At 42.2% G+C, this 17229-nt stretch overlaps 1 protein-coding gene across 1 annotated transcript; it reads left to right on the top strand.

Moving 5' to 3' along the window:
* Positions 1-1351: 1351 nt before the first annotated feature.
* On the top strand, positions 1352-3056 carry LOC112843619 (uncharacterized). The gene is made up of 2 exons (XM_025902634.1): positions 1352-2724; positions 2834-3056. The coding sequence occupies exons 1-2, from the start codon at positions 2045-2047 to the stop codon at positions 2853-2855; spliced, it is 702 nt and encodes a 233-aa protein (XP_025758419.1). The 5' UTR covers positions 1352-2044; the 3' UTR covers positions 2856-3056.
* Positions 3057-17229: the final 14173 nt, after the last annotated feature.

A 17229-nucleotide genomic window follows, 5' to 3' on the forward strand; every position in this document is an offset into this window, starting at 1 on the left:
ACCTCTGGTTTTTAAATGTGTATATAAATTGTATTGTATTGCATTGTATTACAAGAAGGCCTATGACTCAATGCCCCCCACCAGGATCCTGGAATGCCTAGAACTATACAAGATCAACAGGACCCTAAGAGCCTTCATCAGGAATTCAATGGGGATGTGACAGACAACACTCAAGGCCAATTTCAAGCCCATAGCACAAGTCACCATCAAGTGCGGGATCTACCAAGGAGATGCTCTGTCCCCACTGCTGCTCTGCATAGGCCTGAACCCCCTCACTGAGATCATTGACAAGACTGGCTACGGAATGGAGCAATTTTCAGCCAGCTCCTGTACATGGATGATATCAAGATGTATGCCAAGGGTGCATGAAAGACCGATTCACTGATCCACACCACCAGTATATACAGCAACGACATCGGAATGTTGTTTGGATTGGAGAGGGAGAGGGAAGGACTGAGGGAATCTAACTACTAGAAAGCAACATTGCAGACACTGAGGACAGCTACAAGTACCTGGGGATCCCACAGGCAAATGGGAACCATGAAGAGGCCGCTAGCAAAGCTGCAACCACCAAGTACTTGCAGAGGGTCAGGCAAGTGCTGAAGAGTCAGCTGAATGGTAGGAACAAGATCCGGCTATCAGTATCTATGCATGCCTGTGATCAGGTACCTTGCTGGGATAATAAGCTGGCCAAAGGAGGAGATGGAAGCCACTAAAATAAAGAAAAGGAAGCTCGTGAGCATGCATTGAGGGTTTCACCCCAAGTCCAGCACCCTGAGGCTGTACACTAAGTGGAAAGAAGGAGGCCGGGGACTAGTGAGTGTCAGTACCATGGTCTAGGATGAGACAACGAACATCCATGAATACATCAGGAAGATGGCCACAACTGACCACGTGGTTAGCGAATACCTCAGGCAGCAGAAACCCAAGGAAGAGGAGGAACCATCATGGAAGGATAGGCCTCTGCACGGTATGTACCACCGGCAGATAGAGGAGGTGGCTGACATCCAGAAGTCCTACCAGTGGCTGGACAAAGCTGGATGGAAAGACAACACAGAGGCACTAATCATGGCAGCACAGGAACAAGCTCTGAGCACAAGATCCATAGAGGCTGGGGTCTACCACACCAGGCAAGACCCCAGGTGCAGGCTGTGTAATGATGCCCCTGAGACAATCCAGCACATGACAGCAGAGTGCAAGATGCTAGCAGGCAGGCATGGAACGCCATAACCAAATGGCCGGCATACAGAAACATCTGTGCTGAATATGGCCTGGAAGTCCCGAGGTCAAAATGGAAGACGCCCCCTAGGGTGGTGGAGAATGACCGAGCTAAGATCCTGTGGGACTTCCAGATACAGATGGAGAAAATGCTGGTGGCTAAACAACCGGACATAGTGGCAAGATTTTTATTCTTTTTGTATGATTTAACCAATTATGTTTTTGGGTTAAATAAAAAATCCTTTGGACTTTAACCTGTGCCTATTGTTCCTTCGCTGCTCGGTCCATCACAAGTGGTGTCAGAAGTGGGATACAGCAGTTGAAGCCACAGGATTTTTTTCTCTCTCTCTTTTTTCCCCTCTTCACTTATCAAGCCATGCACAGAACAGGAAGGAGTGGCAAAGGAGCAAAAGGAGATTGTCAAAACCAGCCAGTTGGAGTGGCAGAGCAAGTGGAAGAAGGAGAGGAAAATGGAACCTCTGGAGGGGTGGATAGCACTGAGAGCCAAGTTGTACCAGGTTCTTGGGATTAAGAACCTGAGGACAATGCCATACCACCCTCAGACAGATGGCCTAACAGAGCGCTTCAATCAGAACCTGAAACAAATGTTATGCAGATTTGTCAATGAAACTGGTACAGACTGGGATCAGTGGCTGCCCTACCTCCTCTTTGCATATAGAGAAGTACCCCAGGCCTCTACAGGTTTTTCACCTTTTGAACTATTGTATGGCCTGGGGTATGAGGCCCCTTATCTCTTCTGAGGGAGACTTGGGAGGGTGACCAAGAAAGATCACAGGCTGTCAATGTTGTCTCTTATGTTGTCCAGATGTGGGAGCGGCTGGAGAAGATGACAGAGTTGGCCCAAGCCCACAAAGCAGAAGCACAGCAGCACCAGAAGGCCTGGTACGACCAGTCAGCTCGGCAGAGATCCTTCAGTCCTGGTCAGAAAGTGCTGGTGCTTCTTCCAAGTGATGACAGTAAGCTGTTAGCAAAATGGCAAGGGCCATATCAGATCCAGAAGAAACTGGGACAAACAACCTACAAGGTCGCCATTCCGGATCAGCTCCGCTCCAGCAGAGTACTGCATATCAACCTGCTTAAGGAATGGGTGGAGAGACCAAAAGCAGATGTCTTTCTGATCCGGGAGGTTTTGGAGGAGGAGGAAGTGGACGATCAGTATCTGCCAAAACCCACTCCTCAGGACCTGGATCTCGACCACCTTTCTGAGGAAAGACAGGCTCAGGTGAGAAACCTGTGTAAATCAGATGTATTCAGTGAAAATCCTGGTAGAACGGAGATTGTGGAGCATGACATTGTGTTGAAAGATGGAGCTTCTGTGAGGAGAATGAGTTACAGGATACCTGAGCGTCTACCGATCTCGCTGAAAGAGGAGATCGACTTGATGCTGTCACTGGGAATCATTGAATTCTCGAAGAGCGAGTGGTGCCACCCGGTGGTCCTGGTGCAAAAGAAGGATGTCAGTATGTGTTTCTGCATAGACTTCAGGTACCTGAATGCAATATCACAATTTGATTTATATCCAAGTCCCCGCATTGATGACATGGTTGAGCGCCTTGGCAAGGCCAGATATCTAACAACAATAGATCTCTGCAAGGGTTATCGGCAGGTACCACTGACTGAGCGCTTAAAAGAGCTGACTGCTTTCCGGACCCCGTGGGGCTTGTTCCAGTTTAAAGTCATGCCCTTTGGACTGCATGGTGCCCCAGCAACATTCCAGAGACTGATGGACCAGGTACTGTCTGACGTCTGATTTTGCTGCAGCCTACCTTGATGACAGTCATTTTCAGTTCTACCTGGGAAGAACACCTGCAACACCTGGAGAAGGTATTGGGGCGTCTTCAGTCTGCAGGGTTGACTGTTAATCCATTGGAGTTCATTATCTTAGTGTAGGTTAGGTTTTGTGTGTTTTACCCCTTTTTGTGTTTTTGTGGGCTGATCAGCCACTATTTAAGTTTCCCCTTTGTCTCGTTAAGTGAGGTCAGTTTGTTTGAGTTATCAGTATTGTTTGTTAACTTTGAGTAGAGTTCTGTTATTTTGACCTCTTTTATGGGCCCAAGATTTTGATTCTTTTTTGTATGATTTAACCAATTATGTTTTTGGGTTAAATTAAAAAAATCCTTTTTTTGGACTTTAACCTGCGCCTAGGTTTCCTTCGCTACTCGGTCCATCACAAGCAGGAAGAAACCTCTGCCAGAACCAGACTCAGAGAGCCACATCTGATGGGGGGTGATGGGGTTGTCACATATTGTTGGCCATTTGGGATTTGGGACCACATTTCCACTTGCCCCTACACCTAGAAGCTCAGGTGGTTGGACAGCTTTCCCAATGTAAACTTCAAAATTGTGTGGAAAGCCATTTGATCCTGTTGTTATTTGGCACAAAATAAATACAGCTGAATTGATCCAGCAAGGACTAATATCTTGAAACTCAATTTTCGTGGTTACTGGGAAGGTATTCTTGTCCATAAATGGCACAATTTGCTCATCCACAATTTCTCTTGCATAGAAGGAGAAATAGTCTCATCATAGTCACCCATATTGAGATTGAGCAACTATTGTCACTGAAATGCAGAAATTTTTAATGCCCTCTCACTGTGCAAGAAGTATGTCATCAGCATCAGCAAGTGAAATGTGCACAAATCAACATCTCCTTCAATATTGCACAGCAGTGCCCTGAGGCAATGAAAAGAAAAACTGAATCGCTTAACATGCGAAATAAAAAAAACAAAGAATCATGAAAACATCTCTACAGCTTCATATGATCACACTTGTTTTTTATTTACAGGTTATGTCATTTTAAATATCATTACCAGGGCAGATATTCTTACCTCAGTTTTACACCATATGTTCATCCAACCATGTCTCAGAAAAAGGTGTCCCATCTTCAAATCATGCTTGATAGTGACTCCCACATTTTTCTATTGGACTTTTTCAAACACTGATTGGTTGGCATCATACATTCACATGTAATATAGACATGTAACAGGCATGAGGCTTAAATAAACTTTCTGTTGCCCAACAGCAATGCTGTCGAGGGTTAAAGTCTATTAAAACGTATATGAAACTTATAGTTGGACATTTTAGGAGATTTTGTCCAATTCAGAAGAAAATAATAAAATAAATACATCTCATCTTAAAAATGTTTATCCTTTTTGATTTACTTAAGCCTCTTAAGTCAAACATATTAAATGTATTATTTGTTAAAATTATTCTTTCCTTTTTAGTTCTAAATTAGTCTACTCCACAGAAAGTGTCTGACTCTGTTGCTACTTTATGAACGCCAACTACAGTTGCTAACTTAAAAATGATAAAATCTTTATTGAAATCAGTCCACATTTATCTATTTTAACTATTTTTCAATTTTATTTAACAACATAGACAACATATATCACATGAAACTGCGAAAAAAACAAAATTTGTTACCCAACATTTTGTAATGTTGGGTAACAAAGAGTTTATTTAAGCCCCATGCCTCAAATTTCTTTTGTAATTTTGTTATAGCATGTTCCAAAATAGAGATATTGTGGTATAAAAACCACACACTCATCAAGGAAGGCATGAAAAGTGGACTTCAGAAATTCATGTCCATCTTTTATACTATCTATGGTTTAATCAGAATTTATTTGGAACAAAGAGGACGTATGCCAACCTGGAAGCAGGGAACGCTTGTTATTTTTCTCACAGAAGCTGTGTCTAAATTCAGTGGCTGCATTGAGAGGCTGTTAAATTCGATGGTCTAGCCTAGCAACTGTGACAGCAGCAGCTACAAAAGTTAATTATAAATTATAATTATATATTATAATATGATATCTATATTTTTTTATTTATTAATTAAAAAGGTCAGTGGTTGAATTTAACACAGCTGTCTCAAATATTGGATCATGTTTCAGAAAAAATGAAGGGTAAACCGATGTAGCAGATCAAACAGGAGAGAGGTTATACATGACACATGACATTCTTACAAAATATGATGTAATGTTGTATATTAACTTACCCAGAAATATATCAAGCATTTATCTACAGCAGTAATATGCAACACCCACATACAAGTAGCACCAATATACATCCAATAAACACCATGTTTCACTTAACTGGAGAAAGAAAACACTATTTTCCCTGACATTTATATTTTAAGTACATTTTCGTGCTAATACCTGCACAGTTTAAGTTTTTGAATTTACAACTTTTTGCTGACCTTGAAAGACCTCACTACTTATTCTACTGAAACCACCACAATTCCACTTTGATAATAAAAATATTTTAATATGAACTAAAATTACTATTACTATAATATAAATTAAACCCTCATCGAAGCTGTCCACAGTTCCTTTTATTATTCCGTCTTTCTGTAAACATCCTGTCCTGCAGGATAAACCTTAGTGATTCAGGTTGAGCAGAGAGGTCTTGACAGTCTCTTGGAGCTTCTCAGCAGGCACAGAGACATGGACAGGAGGGCTTTGTATGTATAGTAGCACCAGGGAGTCACTGCTCTGTTAGAAAAATAAAAGGTTTCATTTTCCAAAATAAAAACTGCTTTCTTTTTCAGCTGCTCAGCTAAAATAAATTTCCAGAAAAATGAATCTGAATGCGCATGCATTTGTGGGCTGCAACTGAAGGAGCCTCTGAATTTAGACAGCCTTCATCACCTGACTGTAATGTAATCAACCTTCAAATGCAACCTTAGGATTCAGAGGGTTCAGGGACATGGGAAAGATGCAAGAATATGTGGAAACTCACCCATTTAAAAGGAAATGAACTGCTTTCTCAGAGGAAAAAAAGGGGTTGAACAAGGAGAGTGACAGAAGATAAAGGCGGATTTAAAATTGGATATTGGTAACAGACAGCAAGCTATTATATACTATATATTTCTACTCAGTAAGTAAAAGAAAAACCTCTGCATTTATAAATGCAACAGTAATTTCTTATGTTTGTATCATGCTGCTCAGATATGGGATTGTAATTCAAATTGGCATTCTTAGGACTTTTATTTCTTGGCACAACATTATTGGTGGCTATCTGTAGCGTTCAGACAATGAACGCTACATCTGTGTTTTCTGTTCTTGTATTTAAACATTTCACTGGTAGTGTCAGGCAGGCCAGAAAATGGGACATAACTCAGTAATCTGTAGGAATCTGTAGAGGAATGCTAACCTATACAAAGAGCCCTTCTTTTTCTAAAATTGAGAGTTTATAAACTTACTGTATTTCTTATTTATAATATCTTGTTAATCAAATACCAAATCTTTGATAAAAAACAGTCAAACTTGAAAGTATTCTGACTTGTTAGGACTGAATGTGACACCACATTGTTTGATTTCACTGTATTTAACATTTGTTATTCAGAATGTGTATGAACATAGAATTATTTTTTTTTTACTTATTACCAGCCATCAAAGATGCTAAACAACTTTAACACAAATTCTACTGCTTTTGTACCTCTGCCAACATGTTCTGTGTGTGGGTGGAAAACCACACAAGCAACGAGACATGAAGTGTCAACATAGAGCAGAACTGAAAAACAGATTCACTGAGAAGGGGTACTAATGCAAATGCAGAGTAACATTTTCCTCCTTTGTACAACAGACAAACTCTTAAAGAACTTAATAACAACATTACCTGTGACTTCTTGGAGTTTATTAGGGCCCGAGCACCGAGAGTGCGAAGGCCCTATTGTATCTGCTCTGTTAATTATTATCATTATTATTATTATTATTAGGGTCCGAGCACAAAAGTGCAAAGGCCCTATTGTATCTGCTCCGTTTATTATCATTATTATGTGTGCCTATGACAAGAGGCACACATATTACTATTCGTCGGATTTATTATTCTTATTATTATGTGTGCCTATGACAAGAGGCACACATATTACTATTCGTCGGATTTATTATTATTATTTATGTGTGCCTATGCCAAGAGGCACACATATTACTATTCGTCGGATTTATTATTCTTACCCGCAGTTTTGAGACAAGCTTCATATATGTTACCTCATTTTGTGCGGCCGGATCTGGAATGGTGTGCTATGACTTTTGGTGTTTATGAATTTTATAGTTTTTTAAATATTAATATTTTAGTGAAAATTTTCCCGCGCTCCTCTGCCAAACAGTTTTGACATTAGGGTTACATATGTTAGATCATTTTGTGCGGCTGGAGCTGGACTATTATGTTATGACTTTGGTGTTTATAACTTTTATAGTTTTTTAAATATTAATATTTTAGTGCAAATTTAGGCCAATTCATCTTTTGGCGCCAAATAAACAGACTTCATTTGTGGTGTGTTGGCTCTCTCTAGTGGTATGCCGGGAGTGGTACAGCCTGTGTACCCTTATTTGGATTACCGTAATGATGACAATTTCAACGGTGCGCACAGCGTCGCTGCTTTCAGGAGCCCTTGGAATTTTTAAGGTTGCGCAAATCATTCAAAAGTTACGGTAATGCTTGGTGGAAAACTCAATATCCCACAATTCATAGCACGCCTCTACAGAGTGAACAATGGCGGCCACCACTTCGTTTTATATGTCTTTTATTCGTGTTTCTAGGTCACAAAATAAGCTTTTAAGATATTTTCAGGCGAGAATGTAGGTGTGTAAACTTCAAATATCTGCTTGTTTTATCAAGACATCCCATATTTAGCGACAGTGCTCTGACTACGTCGGTCCTGCCTGACAGCTAGCCGGCTACCTAGCTGGCTACCTAGCTAGCTGCCGCACTTGGCTGCAAATGGATAGCGAGGGGACTCTCTCTGTCGTTTCACCTCCCTGGTCTCTCGCAAATGCTCGCATAGAATCGGAGTTACAGCTGGATGTGGAAAAAATAACTGAGTTGTTTGGTGGTGGAGCTACAACAGAGGGCAGCTACCCACCGGTGTGTGACAGAAAGGACATGCCGCCAACGAGACATATGAGGCCGGGCAGGCGATTGCTAACGCGGTGGTCAATCATGGATCAGGGAAAGCGAAGGCAGGAGCGTGAGGTGAACTGAATTTCAGGTAAGAAGTTATGAACTGCACTCTATTTGGGTCAGATATAAACCGAGTTTAGGTGTAGTTTATTTAGCAGCAGTTCCCTTATGTGTTGCTGATAGCCGGCTAGCTAGCTAGCGCCGCTAGCATAGTTAGCTCGCGCCGCTAGCAACCCTTCGTGAAAAAGCACCCAGGCTTGGCTTATATTGAGGCGGGTGAAACTCGTGTCAGCACCCGGTCGCTCTCTATTTGGGTCAGATATAAACCGAGTTTAGGTGTAGTTTATTTAGCAGCAGTTCTCTTATGTGTTGCTGATAGCCGGCTAGCTAGCTAGCGCCGCTAGCATAGTTAGCTCGCGCCGCTAGCAACCCTTCGTGAAAAAGCACCCAGGCTTGGCTTATATTGAGGCGGGTGAAACTCGTGTCAGCACCCGGTCGCTCTCTATTTGGGTCAGATATAAACCGAGTTTAGGTGTAATTTATTTTCGTTGACCTTTTACAATCGTAATGCCACGGGAGTTTATATACAGCTGTGTGCGTACTAAGTTACTGACGTTGGACTTTATTTTATTCATTAGGGTTAGTTCATAGAGTTGCCGTACAAACGGAATCGTCCCACATTCAGAGAAAACATTATGATTTATTCTGTCGTTACGAAGCCTCCCCTGTCATTCTCTCGCGTGTTGAAACGTCAATCATGAAACTGATCAATGATCGGCTGTTCGCTCTTATTTATCGCGCTAAACAACAGCAGCACGTTTAAGCTTGATCAGCTGTTGTTAGAATTCTTTTGATTTTAATTTCTAGTATCAGCTGATGTTTGCTGGAGCATGAAGATGAAATCAGGAGATGTCCTTACTGAATCATCAGAGCTGAACTGGTGATGGAGAAACAGGTTTACACTTTAGGTGACATGAATGAGTTGAAGGGAAGTTATGAGTTGTTTCTGAGAGACAAAGACCAAGCTCCTTTTTGTGTAGCTGACAGCTGGTAACTGTGCAGGGGCGGATCTAGCAAAGCTTTAGGGGGGGGGGGGGGGGGGGGAGCTAGGGCATTAACAGAGAAAGGTGGACACAAAGATATACTTTTCTTTCTTACTCTCATATAAAATATTTAGCTTTTATTAAATAGTTATCTGAATCTCACAACCAAAGTTTGTATAATAATACACAGGATTGGCTGTAGACCATTGTTCATAATTCAGAACACTGTGTAAAAATAACAAAAAACAAAAAGTGAATGCATGTGTGAAAAGTGGTCTATAATGTAATGCTTCAAAGTGTGTTCATGCAAACATTGTCGGGTCTGCCGTGGTACAATGGGACTTCTGCTCATGAACCTGTGTGCACAGCGTCTGCAAATCGGCGCTGTACAAAGTAACTTCATCTTTACACAAAACTGTAAGCTGTCATCTGTGAAGCGTGAGCGTGTTTGTTTTACCATAGTTCATGGTGGAGAATGGCTGCTCTTCTGAGTTTTGCTCTCTGTAGCCGTATGAATGGCAAACTACAGTGATTAGCAGCGGCATAGGCACACATAAAATTTCTTCTGAAATTTCGCTTTCTAGTTATTATATTATTATTCTCCAGTTTCCGCCTGAAATTTGCAGCGAATCTCGCCCCGCAGTTTTGAGACAAGCTTCATATATGTTACCTCATTTTGTGCGGCTGGATCAGGAATGGTGTGCTATGACTTTTGGTGTTTATAACTATATAGTTTTTTAAATATTAATATTTTAGTGAAAATTTCCCGCGCCTCTCTGCCTAACAGTTTTGACAATAGGTTACATATGTTAGATCATTTTGTGCGGCTGGAGCTGGACTAGTATGGTATACACTTTTGGTGTTCATGACTTTTATAGTTTTGAAATATTTAGATTTTAGTGCAAATTTAGGCCAATTTCCATAGAAACAGACTTTATTTGTGGTGGGTTGGCTCTCTCTAGTGGTATACCGGGAGTAGTACGGCCGAAATCTGTATGCTTGTTTTTAAACTCAATATCCATAATGCATAGCACGCCTCTGCCGAGTTCAACAATGGCGGACACCTCTTCGTTTTAAACGTCTTTTATTCGTGTTTCTAGGTCACAAAATGAACTTTTAAGATATTTTCAGGCGAGAATGTAGGTGTGTAAACTTCAAATATCTGCTCGTTTTGTCAAAACATCCCATATATATCTGACGATGTTGCCGGCTAACTAGCTAGCGTGGCTAGCGACCCTTCGAGCACCCGGGCTTGCCTTCAGTGAGACTGCTGACCATCACCTGTTCGCTCGCCAACAGACTGTCTTAGGTGGACTTATTTTTCGTTTATATGGGCCGATGATGCTGGTCGATGTGGAAATAATAACTGAGTTGTTTGGTCTTGGCTAACGCGCAGCTACAACAGAGAGCAGCTATCTACCGGTGTGTGTCAGAAAAACATGCGGGAACGAGACATAGGAGGCGGCGAGGGACCGCCGATCGACCGGTGGTAGATCGTGGATCAGGCAAACCTAAGGCAGGAGCGTGAGGTGAACTGAATTTCAGGTAAGAAGTTATGAATTGCACAGGAGTTCTATAGAGCTGTGTGCGCGCTAAGTTACTGACGTTGAACTTATTTTATTCATAACGGTTAGTCCGTAGAGTTGCCGTACAAACTTTTAAGATATTTCAGGCGAGAATGTAGGTGTGTAAACTTCAAATATCTGCTCGTTTGTCAAAACATCCCATATTATATCTGACGATGTTGCCGGCTAACTAGCTAGCGTGGCTAGCGACCCTTCGAGCACCCGGCTTGCCTCAGTGAGACTGCTGACCATCACCTGTTCGCTCGCCAACAGACTGTCTTAGGTGGACTATTTTCGTTTATATGGGCCGATGATGCTGGTCGATGTGGAAATAATAACTGAGTTGTTTGGTCTTGGCTAACGCGCAGCTACAACAGAGAGCAGCTATCTACCGGTGTGTGTCAGAAAAACATGCGGGAACGAGACATAGGAGGCGGCGAGGGGACCGCCGATCGACCGGTGGTAGATCGTGGATCAGGCAAACCTAAGGCAGGAGCGTGAGGTGAACTGAATTTCAGGTAAGAAGTATGAATTGCACAGGAGTTTCTATAGAGCTGTGTGCGCGCTAAGTTACTGACGTTGAACTTTATTTTATTCATAACGGTTAGTCCGTAGAGTTGCCGTACAAACGGAATCGTCCCACATTCAGAGAAAATATACAATTATCTGTCGTTATGAAGCCTCCCCTGTCATTTCTGGCCTGTTGCAACTTCAATCGTGAAACTGATCAACGATCGCTTTTCGCTCTTGTTTATCGCGCTAAACAACAGCAGCACGTTTAAGCTTGATCAGCTGTTGTTAGAATCATTTGATTTTAATTTGCGGCTGGTCCAAACCAGGAGATGTCCTTACTGAATCATCAGAGCTGAACTGGTGATGGAGAAACAGGTTACCCTTTACAGGGCTCGCAAAATCGCTAGCCCGACGTCCCGGGCTAGCGATTTTCCAGTCGGGCTACCAAAATCCATCTCAGCCCTGCCCGTCGGCTATCATGGAGGGAAAGATATGTCAATGCTTTGCATTCTTTCGCAAATGTAGCTGAGTAATTATGTCATCGGCATCGATGAGCCACTGTCAATATGTGACACATTGAAATCGCGTTTGAATTTGCGCTTGTTTTTGCTTTCACTTTCACTTTGCGCTAACTGGTGTAGAGAGCGACAGCACTAATTGGTAAGTCACAGATTAATTGCACACCACTTCCTCTGACATCGTCTTATCAATCGTTAGCTTACTATCAAACATGACAAGTGAAATCTCCTGCAGCAAGCTTAAACGTGATAGAGGCTGATTACGCAGAGAATTGCTGATCGTTATGTAAATATGCATGTAAGAGCAGATGGATTAAGCAGGTATTTAGTTCTGCAGAGCCAAACAAGAGAGGTCAGGGTGAAGAAGGGGCAGCCAAAGAAAAGCCAACCACAAAACGGAAAAGTTATGACAAATCAGACTATGAGGAAAAAGAAAGCGCAGCTTATGGTTCATGGACTAAAGAATTTATGTGGCTGGAATACGACGAGCTAAATAACCTCATGTTCTGCCGGGTGTGTTGTGAGTTTCCTCGATTTCTGAGTCGACAAGCGCCTTTGTTACTGGGACCAGTCATTTAAGAAAGACCCATCAGAACCATGACAAATGCAAGAAATGCATTATTGCCCAGTCTGCAATATCTTTCCCAGAACAAACACCAATTGCAAAAAGCATACTAAAAATAAACCAAGCATAACAAGAAGTCCTGAAAATCTGTTTAGAACAGCCTACTATGTTGCAAAGAGTGAACTACCACTGACAAAATTTAGCAGTCTTTGCAAACTTCAAAAAGCAAATGGCCTAGATCTTGGTTGCACTTGCCTCTTACCTGTGATTTCAGTGGAAATGTCAAAATAAGGATCTGACACAGACTGATTCCTGTTGTACAGTTCTTACAAGTTCATAGAAATTTGTTCAATTAGAACCAAATATTTGAGTTGATGATGAAATTGTTGTTGTAATTTGTGTTTTAAATATTTTTAGATTGATGTTTTGTTTCCTTCATATATACTATGTAAATGTAAGGAAACAAAACATCAATCAAAAAATTGTCCTCTTTTTTTTTTTATTCGGGCTACTTAAATTATTACCAAAAACTGAAGAGTGCCTCCCCGAAGGGCTACCAGGGATTTTGAAATTTTGCGAGCCCTGCTTTAGGTGACATGAATGAGTTGAAGGAAGTTATGAACTGTTTCTCAGAGACAAATAAACACCCAGCTCCTGTTTTTGTGTAGCTGACAGCTGGTAACTGTGCAGGGCGGATCTAGCAAAGCTTTGCCAGGGGCCAGGTAGGCATTAACAGGGAAAGGGGGACACAAAGATATACTTTTCTTTCTTACTCTCGTATAAAATATTTAGCTTTTATTAAATAGTTATCTGCATCTTACAACCAAAGTTTGTATAATAATACACAAGTTTGGCTGTAGACCATTGTTAATCATTTACTGTGTAAAAATAACAAAAAACAAAAAGTAAATGCAAAAGTGCATAAATATTTATTTTACTTGTTTGATGTGTGTGGCGGGGCGTGGTCTGCAGTGCCGCTGCAGGGGAGGTGGACCACGGGCGTAAAGTCTGTGCTCTTTCGGCTGTTTTTGGGTGTGTGTCGGGCTGTCAGTTGAAAAGCTACAGCCGGCTGTGTGGGTACACCAAGCATGTGTGAAAAGTGGTCCATAACGTAATGCTTCAAAGAGTGTTCATGCAAACATTGTCGGGTCTGCCGTGGTACAATGGGACTTCTGCTCATGAACCTGTGTGCACAGCATCTGCAAATCGGGGCTGTGCAAAGTCACTTCATCTTTACCCAAAACTGTAAGCTGTCATCTGTGAGGCGCGAGCGGTGTTTGTTTTTACCATAGTTCACGGTGGAGAATGGCTGCTCTTCTGAGTTTGCTCTCTGTAGCCGTATGAATGTCAAACTACACTGATTCGCAGCGGCATAGGCACACATAAAATTTCTTCTGAAATTTTCGCTTTCTAGTTTTATTATTATTATTCCTTTTCCGCCTAAATTTGCAGGTATCTCGACCCGCAGTTTGGACAAGCTTCATATATGTTACCTCATTTTGTGCGGCTGGATCTGGAATGGTGTGCTATGACTTTTGGTGTTTATGAATTTATAGTTTTTAAATATTAATATTTTAGTGAAAATTTTCCCGCGCTCCTCTGCCAAACAGTTTTGACATAGGATACATATGTTACATCATTTTGTGCGGCTGGCGCTGGGCTAGTATGTGTGACTTTTGGTGTTTATAACTTTTATAGTTTTTGAAATATTTAGATTTAGTGCAATTTAGGCCAATTCTAGGCTCCTGAAAAGATCTCTTTGGCACCATAGAAACAGACTTCATTTGTGGTGTCTTGGCTCTCTCTAGTGGTATACCGGGAGTAGTACAGCCGAAAAGATTTATCCTTGTGTTGAAAACTCCATATCCACAATTCATAGCACGCCTCGACAGAGTGAACAATGGCGGCCACCACTTCGTTTTATATGTCTTTATTCGTGTTTCTAGGTCACAAAATAAACTTTTAAGATATTTCAGGCGAGAATGTAGGTGTGTAAACTTCAAATATCTGCTTGTTTTATCAGACATCCCATATTTAGCGACAGTGCTCTGACGACGTCGGTCCTGCCTGACAGCTAGCCGGCTACCTAGCTAGCTGCCGCACTTGGCTGCAATGGATAGCGAGGGGACTCTCTCTGTCGTTTCACCCTCCCCGGTCTCTCGCAAATGCTCGCACAGAATCGGAGTTACAGCTGGATGTGGAAAAAATAACTGAGTTGTTTGGTGGAGCTATAACGCGGAGCTACAACAGTGGGCAGCTATCCACCGGTGTATGACAGAAAGGACATGCCGCGACCGCGATCGACCGGTGTTTGCTAACGCGGAGGTCAATCGTGGATCAGGAAAGCGAAGGCAGGAGCGTGAGGTGAACTGAATTTCAGGTAAGAAGTTATGACCTGCACTCTATTGGGTCAGATATAAACCGAGTTTAGTGTAGTTTATTTAGCAGCAGTTCTCTTATGTGTTGCTGATAGCCGGCTAGCTAGCTAGCGCCGCTAGCATAGTTAGCTAGCACCGCTAGCGACCCTTCGTGAAAAAGCACCCAGGCTTGGCTTATATTGAGGCGGGTGAAACTCGTGTCAGCACCCGGTCGCTCGCCGACATATGTGTTTTAGCTGGACTTATTTTCGTTTATATGGACCGATGATTTATTTATTTATTCATTTTAGTAACGGTATAAACAGTGAAAGGTGGTGGATTGGCCAGATGTAAACTTCAAATATCTGCTCGTGTTACCAAGACATCCCATATTAGCTCTGATGTTTTCGGTGCCTGCAAAGAGCTAGACAGTAGCTAGCTAACCCGAGCTGGCTGTCTTTTTGACTCAGGGTCATAGCTGGACTTATTTTTCGTTTTTATGAGCCATGAGGGTTTTTTTTTAGTAACGGTACAACAGTGAAAGGCGGTGGATGTCCAGATGCTGGTCGATGTGGAAAAAATAACTGAGTTGTTTGGTAGTCGCTGACGCGGAGCTACAACGAGGGCAGCTATCCACCGGTGGTGTCAGAAAGAACATGCGGGAACGAGGCGCGAGGCGACCGCCGATCGACGGTGGTAGATCGTGGATCAGGAAACCGAAGGCAGGAGAAGCAGGCGGCTGCCGGTCGGAGCGTGAGGTGAACTGAATTTCAGGTAAGAAGTTATGACCTGCACTCTATTTGGGTCAGATATAAACCGAGTTTAGGTGTAGTTTATTTTGTTGTGCTGACTTTTACAATCAGTATAATAACTCGTACTGCGTGTACTAGCACGATGGAGTTTATGAAGCCTCCCCTGTCATTCTCTCGCCTGTTCAAACTCAGTCATGAAACTGATCAATGATCGGCTTTTCTCTCTTGTTGTTTATCGCGCTAAACAACAGCAGCACGTTTAAGCTTGATCAGCTTTGTTAGAATTCATTTGATTTAATTTCTAGTATCAGCTGATGTTTGCTGGAGCCACAGCTGTAGAAGCGGCTGGTCGAACCAGGAGATGACCTTACTGAATCATCAGAGCTGAACTGGTGATGGAGAAACAGGTTTACCTTTTTTAGGTGACATGAATGAGTTGAAGGGAAGTTATGAACTGTTTCTGAGAGAAATAAACACCAAGCTCCTTTTTTTATTAGCTGACAGCTGGTAACTGTGCAGGGCGGATCTAGCAAAGCTTTTGCCAGGGCCAGGTAGGCATAACAGAGAAAGGTGGACACAAAGATATACTTTTCTTCTTACTCTCATACAGGGAGTGCAGAATTATTAGGCAAGTTGTATTTTGAGGAATAATTTATTATTGAACAACAACCATGTTCTCAATGAACCAAAAAACACATTATATCAAAGCTGAATGTTTCGGAAGTAGTTTTTAGTTTGTGTTAGTTTTAGCTATTTTAGGGGGATATCTGTGTGTGCAGGTGACTATTACTGTGCATAATTATTAGGCAACTTAACAAAAAACAAATATATACCCATTTCAATTATTTATTTTACCAGTGAAACCAATAACATCTCCACATTCACAATATACATTTCTGACATTCAAAAAAAAACAAAACAAATCAGCGACCAATATAGCCACCTTTCTTGCAAGGACACTCAAAAGCCTGCCATCCATGGATTCTGTCAGTGTTTTGATCTGTTCACCATCAACATTGCGTGCAGCAGCAACCACAGCCTCCCAGACACTGTTCAGAGAGGTGTACTGTTTCCCTCCTTGTAAATCTCACATTTGATGATGGACCACAGGTTCTCAATGGGGTTCAGATCAGGTGAACAAGGAGGCCATGTCATAGTTTCTTCTTTTATACCCTTTCTGCCAGCCACGCTGTGGAGTACTGGACGCGTGTGATGGAGCATTGTCCTGCATGAAAATCATGTTTTCTTGAAGGATGCAGACTTTTCCTGTACCACTGCTTGAAGAAGGTGTCTTCCAGAAACTTGCAGTAGGACTGGGAGTTGAGCTTGACGCATCCTCAACCCGAAAAGGCCCACAAGCTCACTTTGATGATACCAGCCAAACCAGTATCCACCTCCACCTTGCTGGGTCTGAGTGGGACTGGAGCTCTCTGCCCTTACCAATCCAGCCACGGGCCCATCCATCTGGCCCATCAAGACTCACTCTCATTTCATCAGTCCATAAAAACTTAGAAAAATCAGTCTTGAGATATTTCTTGGCCAGTCTTGACGTTTCAGCTTGTGTGTCTTGTTCAGTGGTGGTCGTCTTCAGCCTTCTACTGGCCATGTCTCTGAGTATGCACACCTTGTGCTTTTGGGCACCCAGTGATGTTGCAGCTCTGAAAATGGCCAAACTGGTGCAAGTGGCATCTTGGCAGCTGCACGCTTGACTTTTCATTCATGGGCAGTTATTTTGCGCCTGGTTTTTCCACACGCTCTGGGACCCTGTTGACTATTTT

This window comes from Oreochromis niloticus, linkage group LG22 (assembly GCF_001858045.2).
Source record: "Oreochromis niloticus isolate F11D_XX linkage group LG22, O_niloticus_UMD_NMBU, whole genome shotgun sequence".
NCBI classification, from domain to species: domain Eukaryota; kingdom Metazoa; phylum Chordata; class Actinopteri; order Cichliformes; family Cichlidae; genus Oreochromis; species Oreochromis niloticus.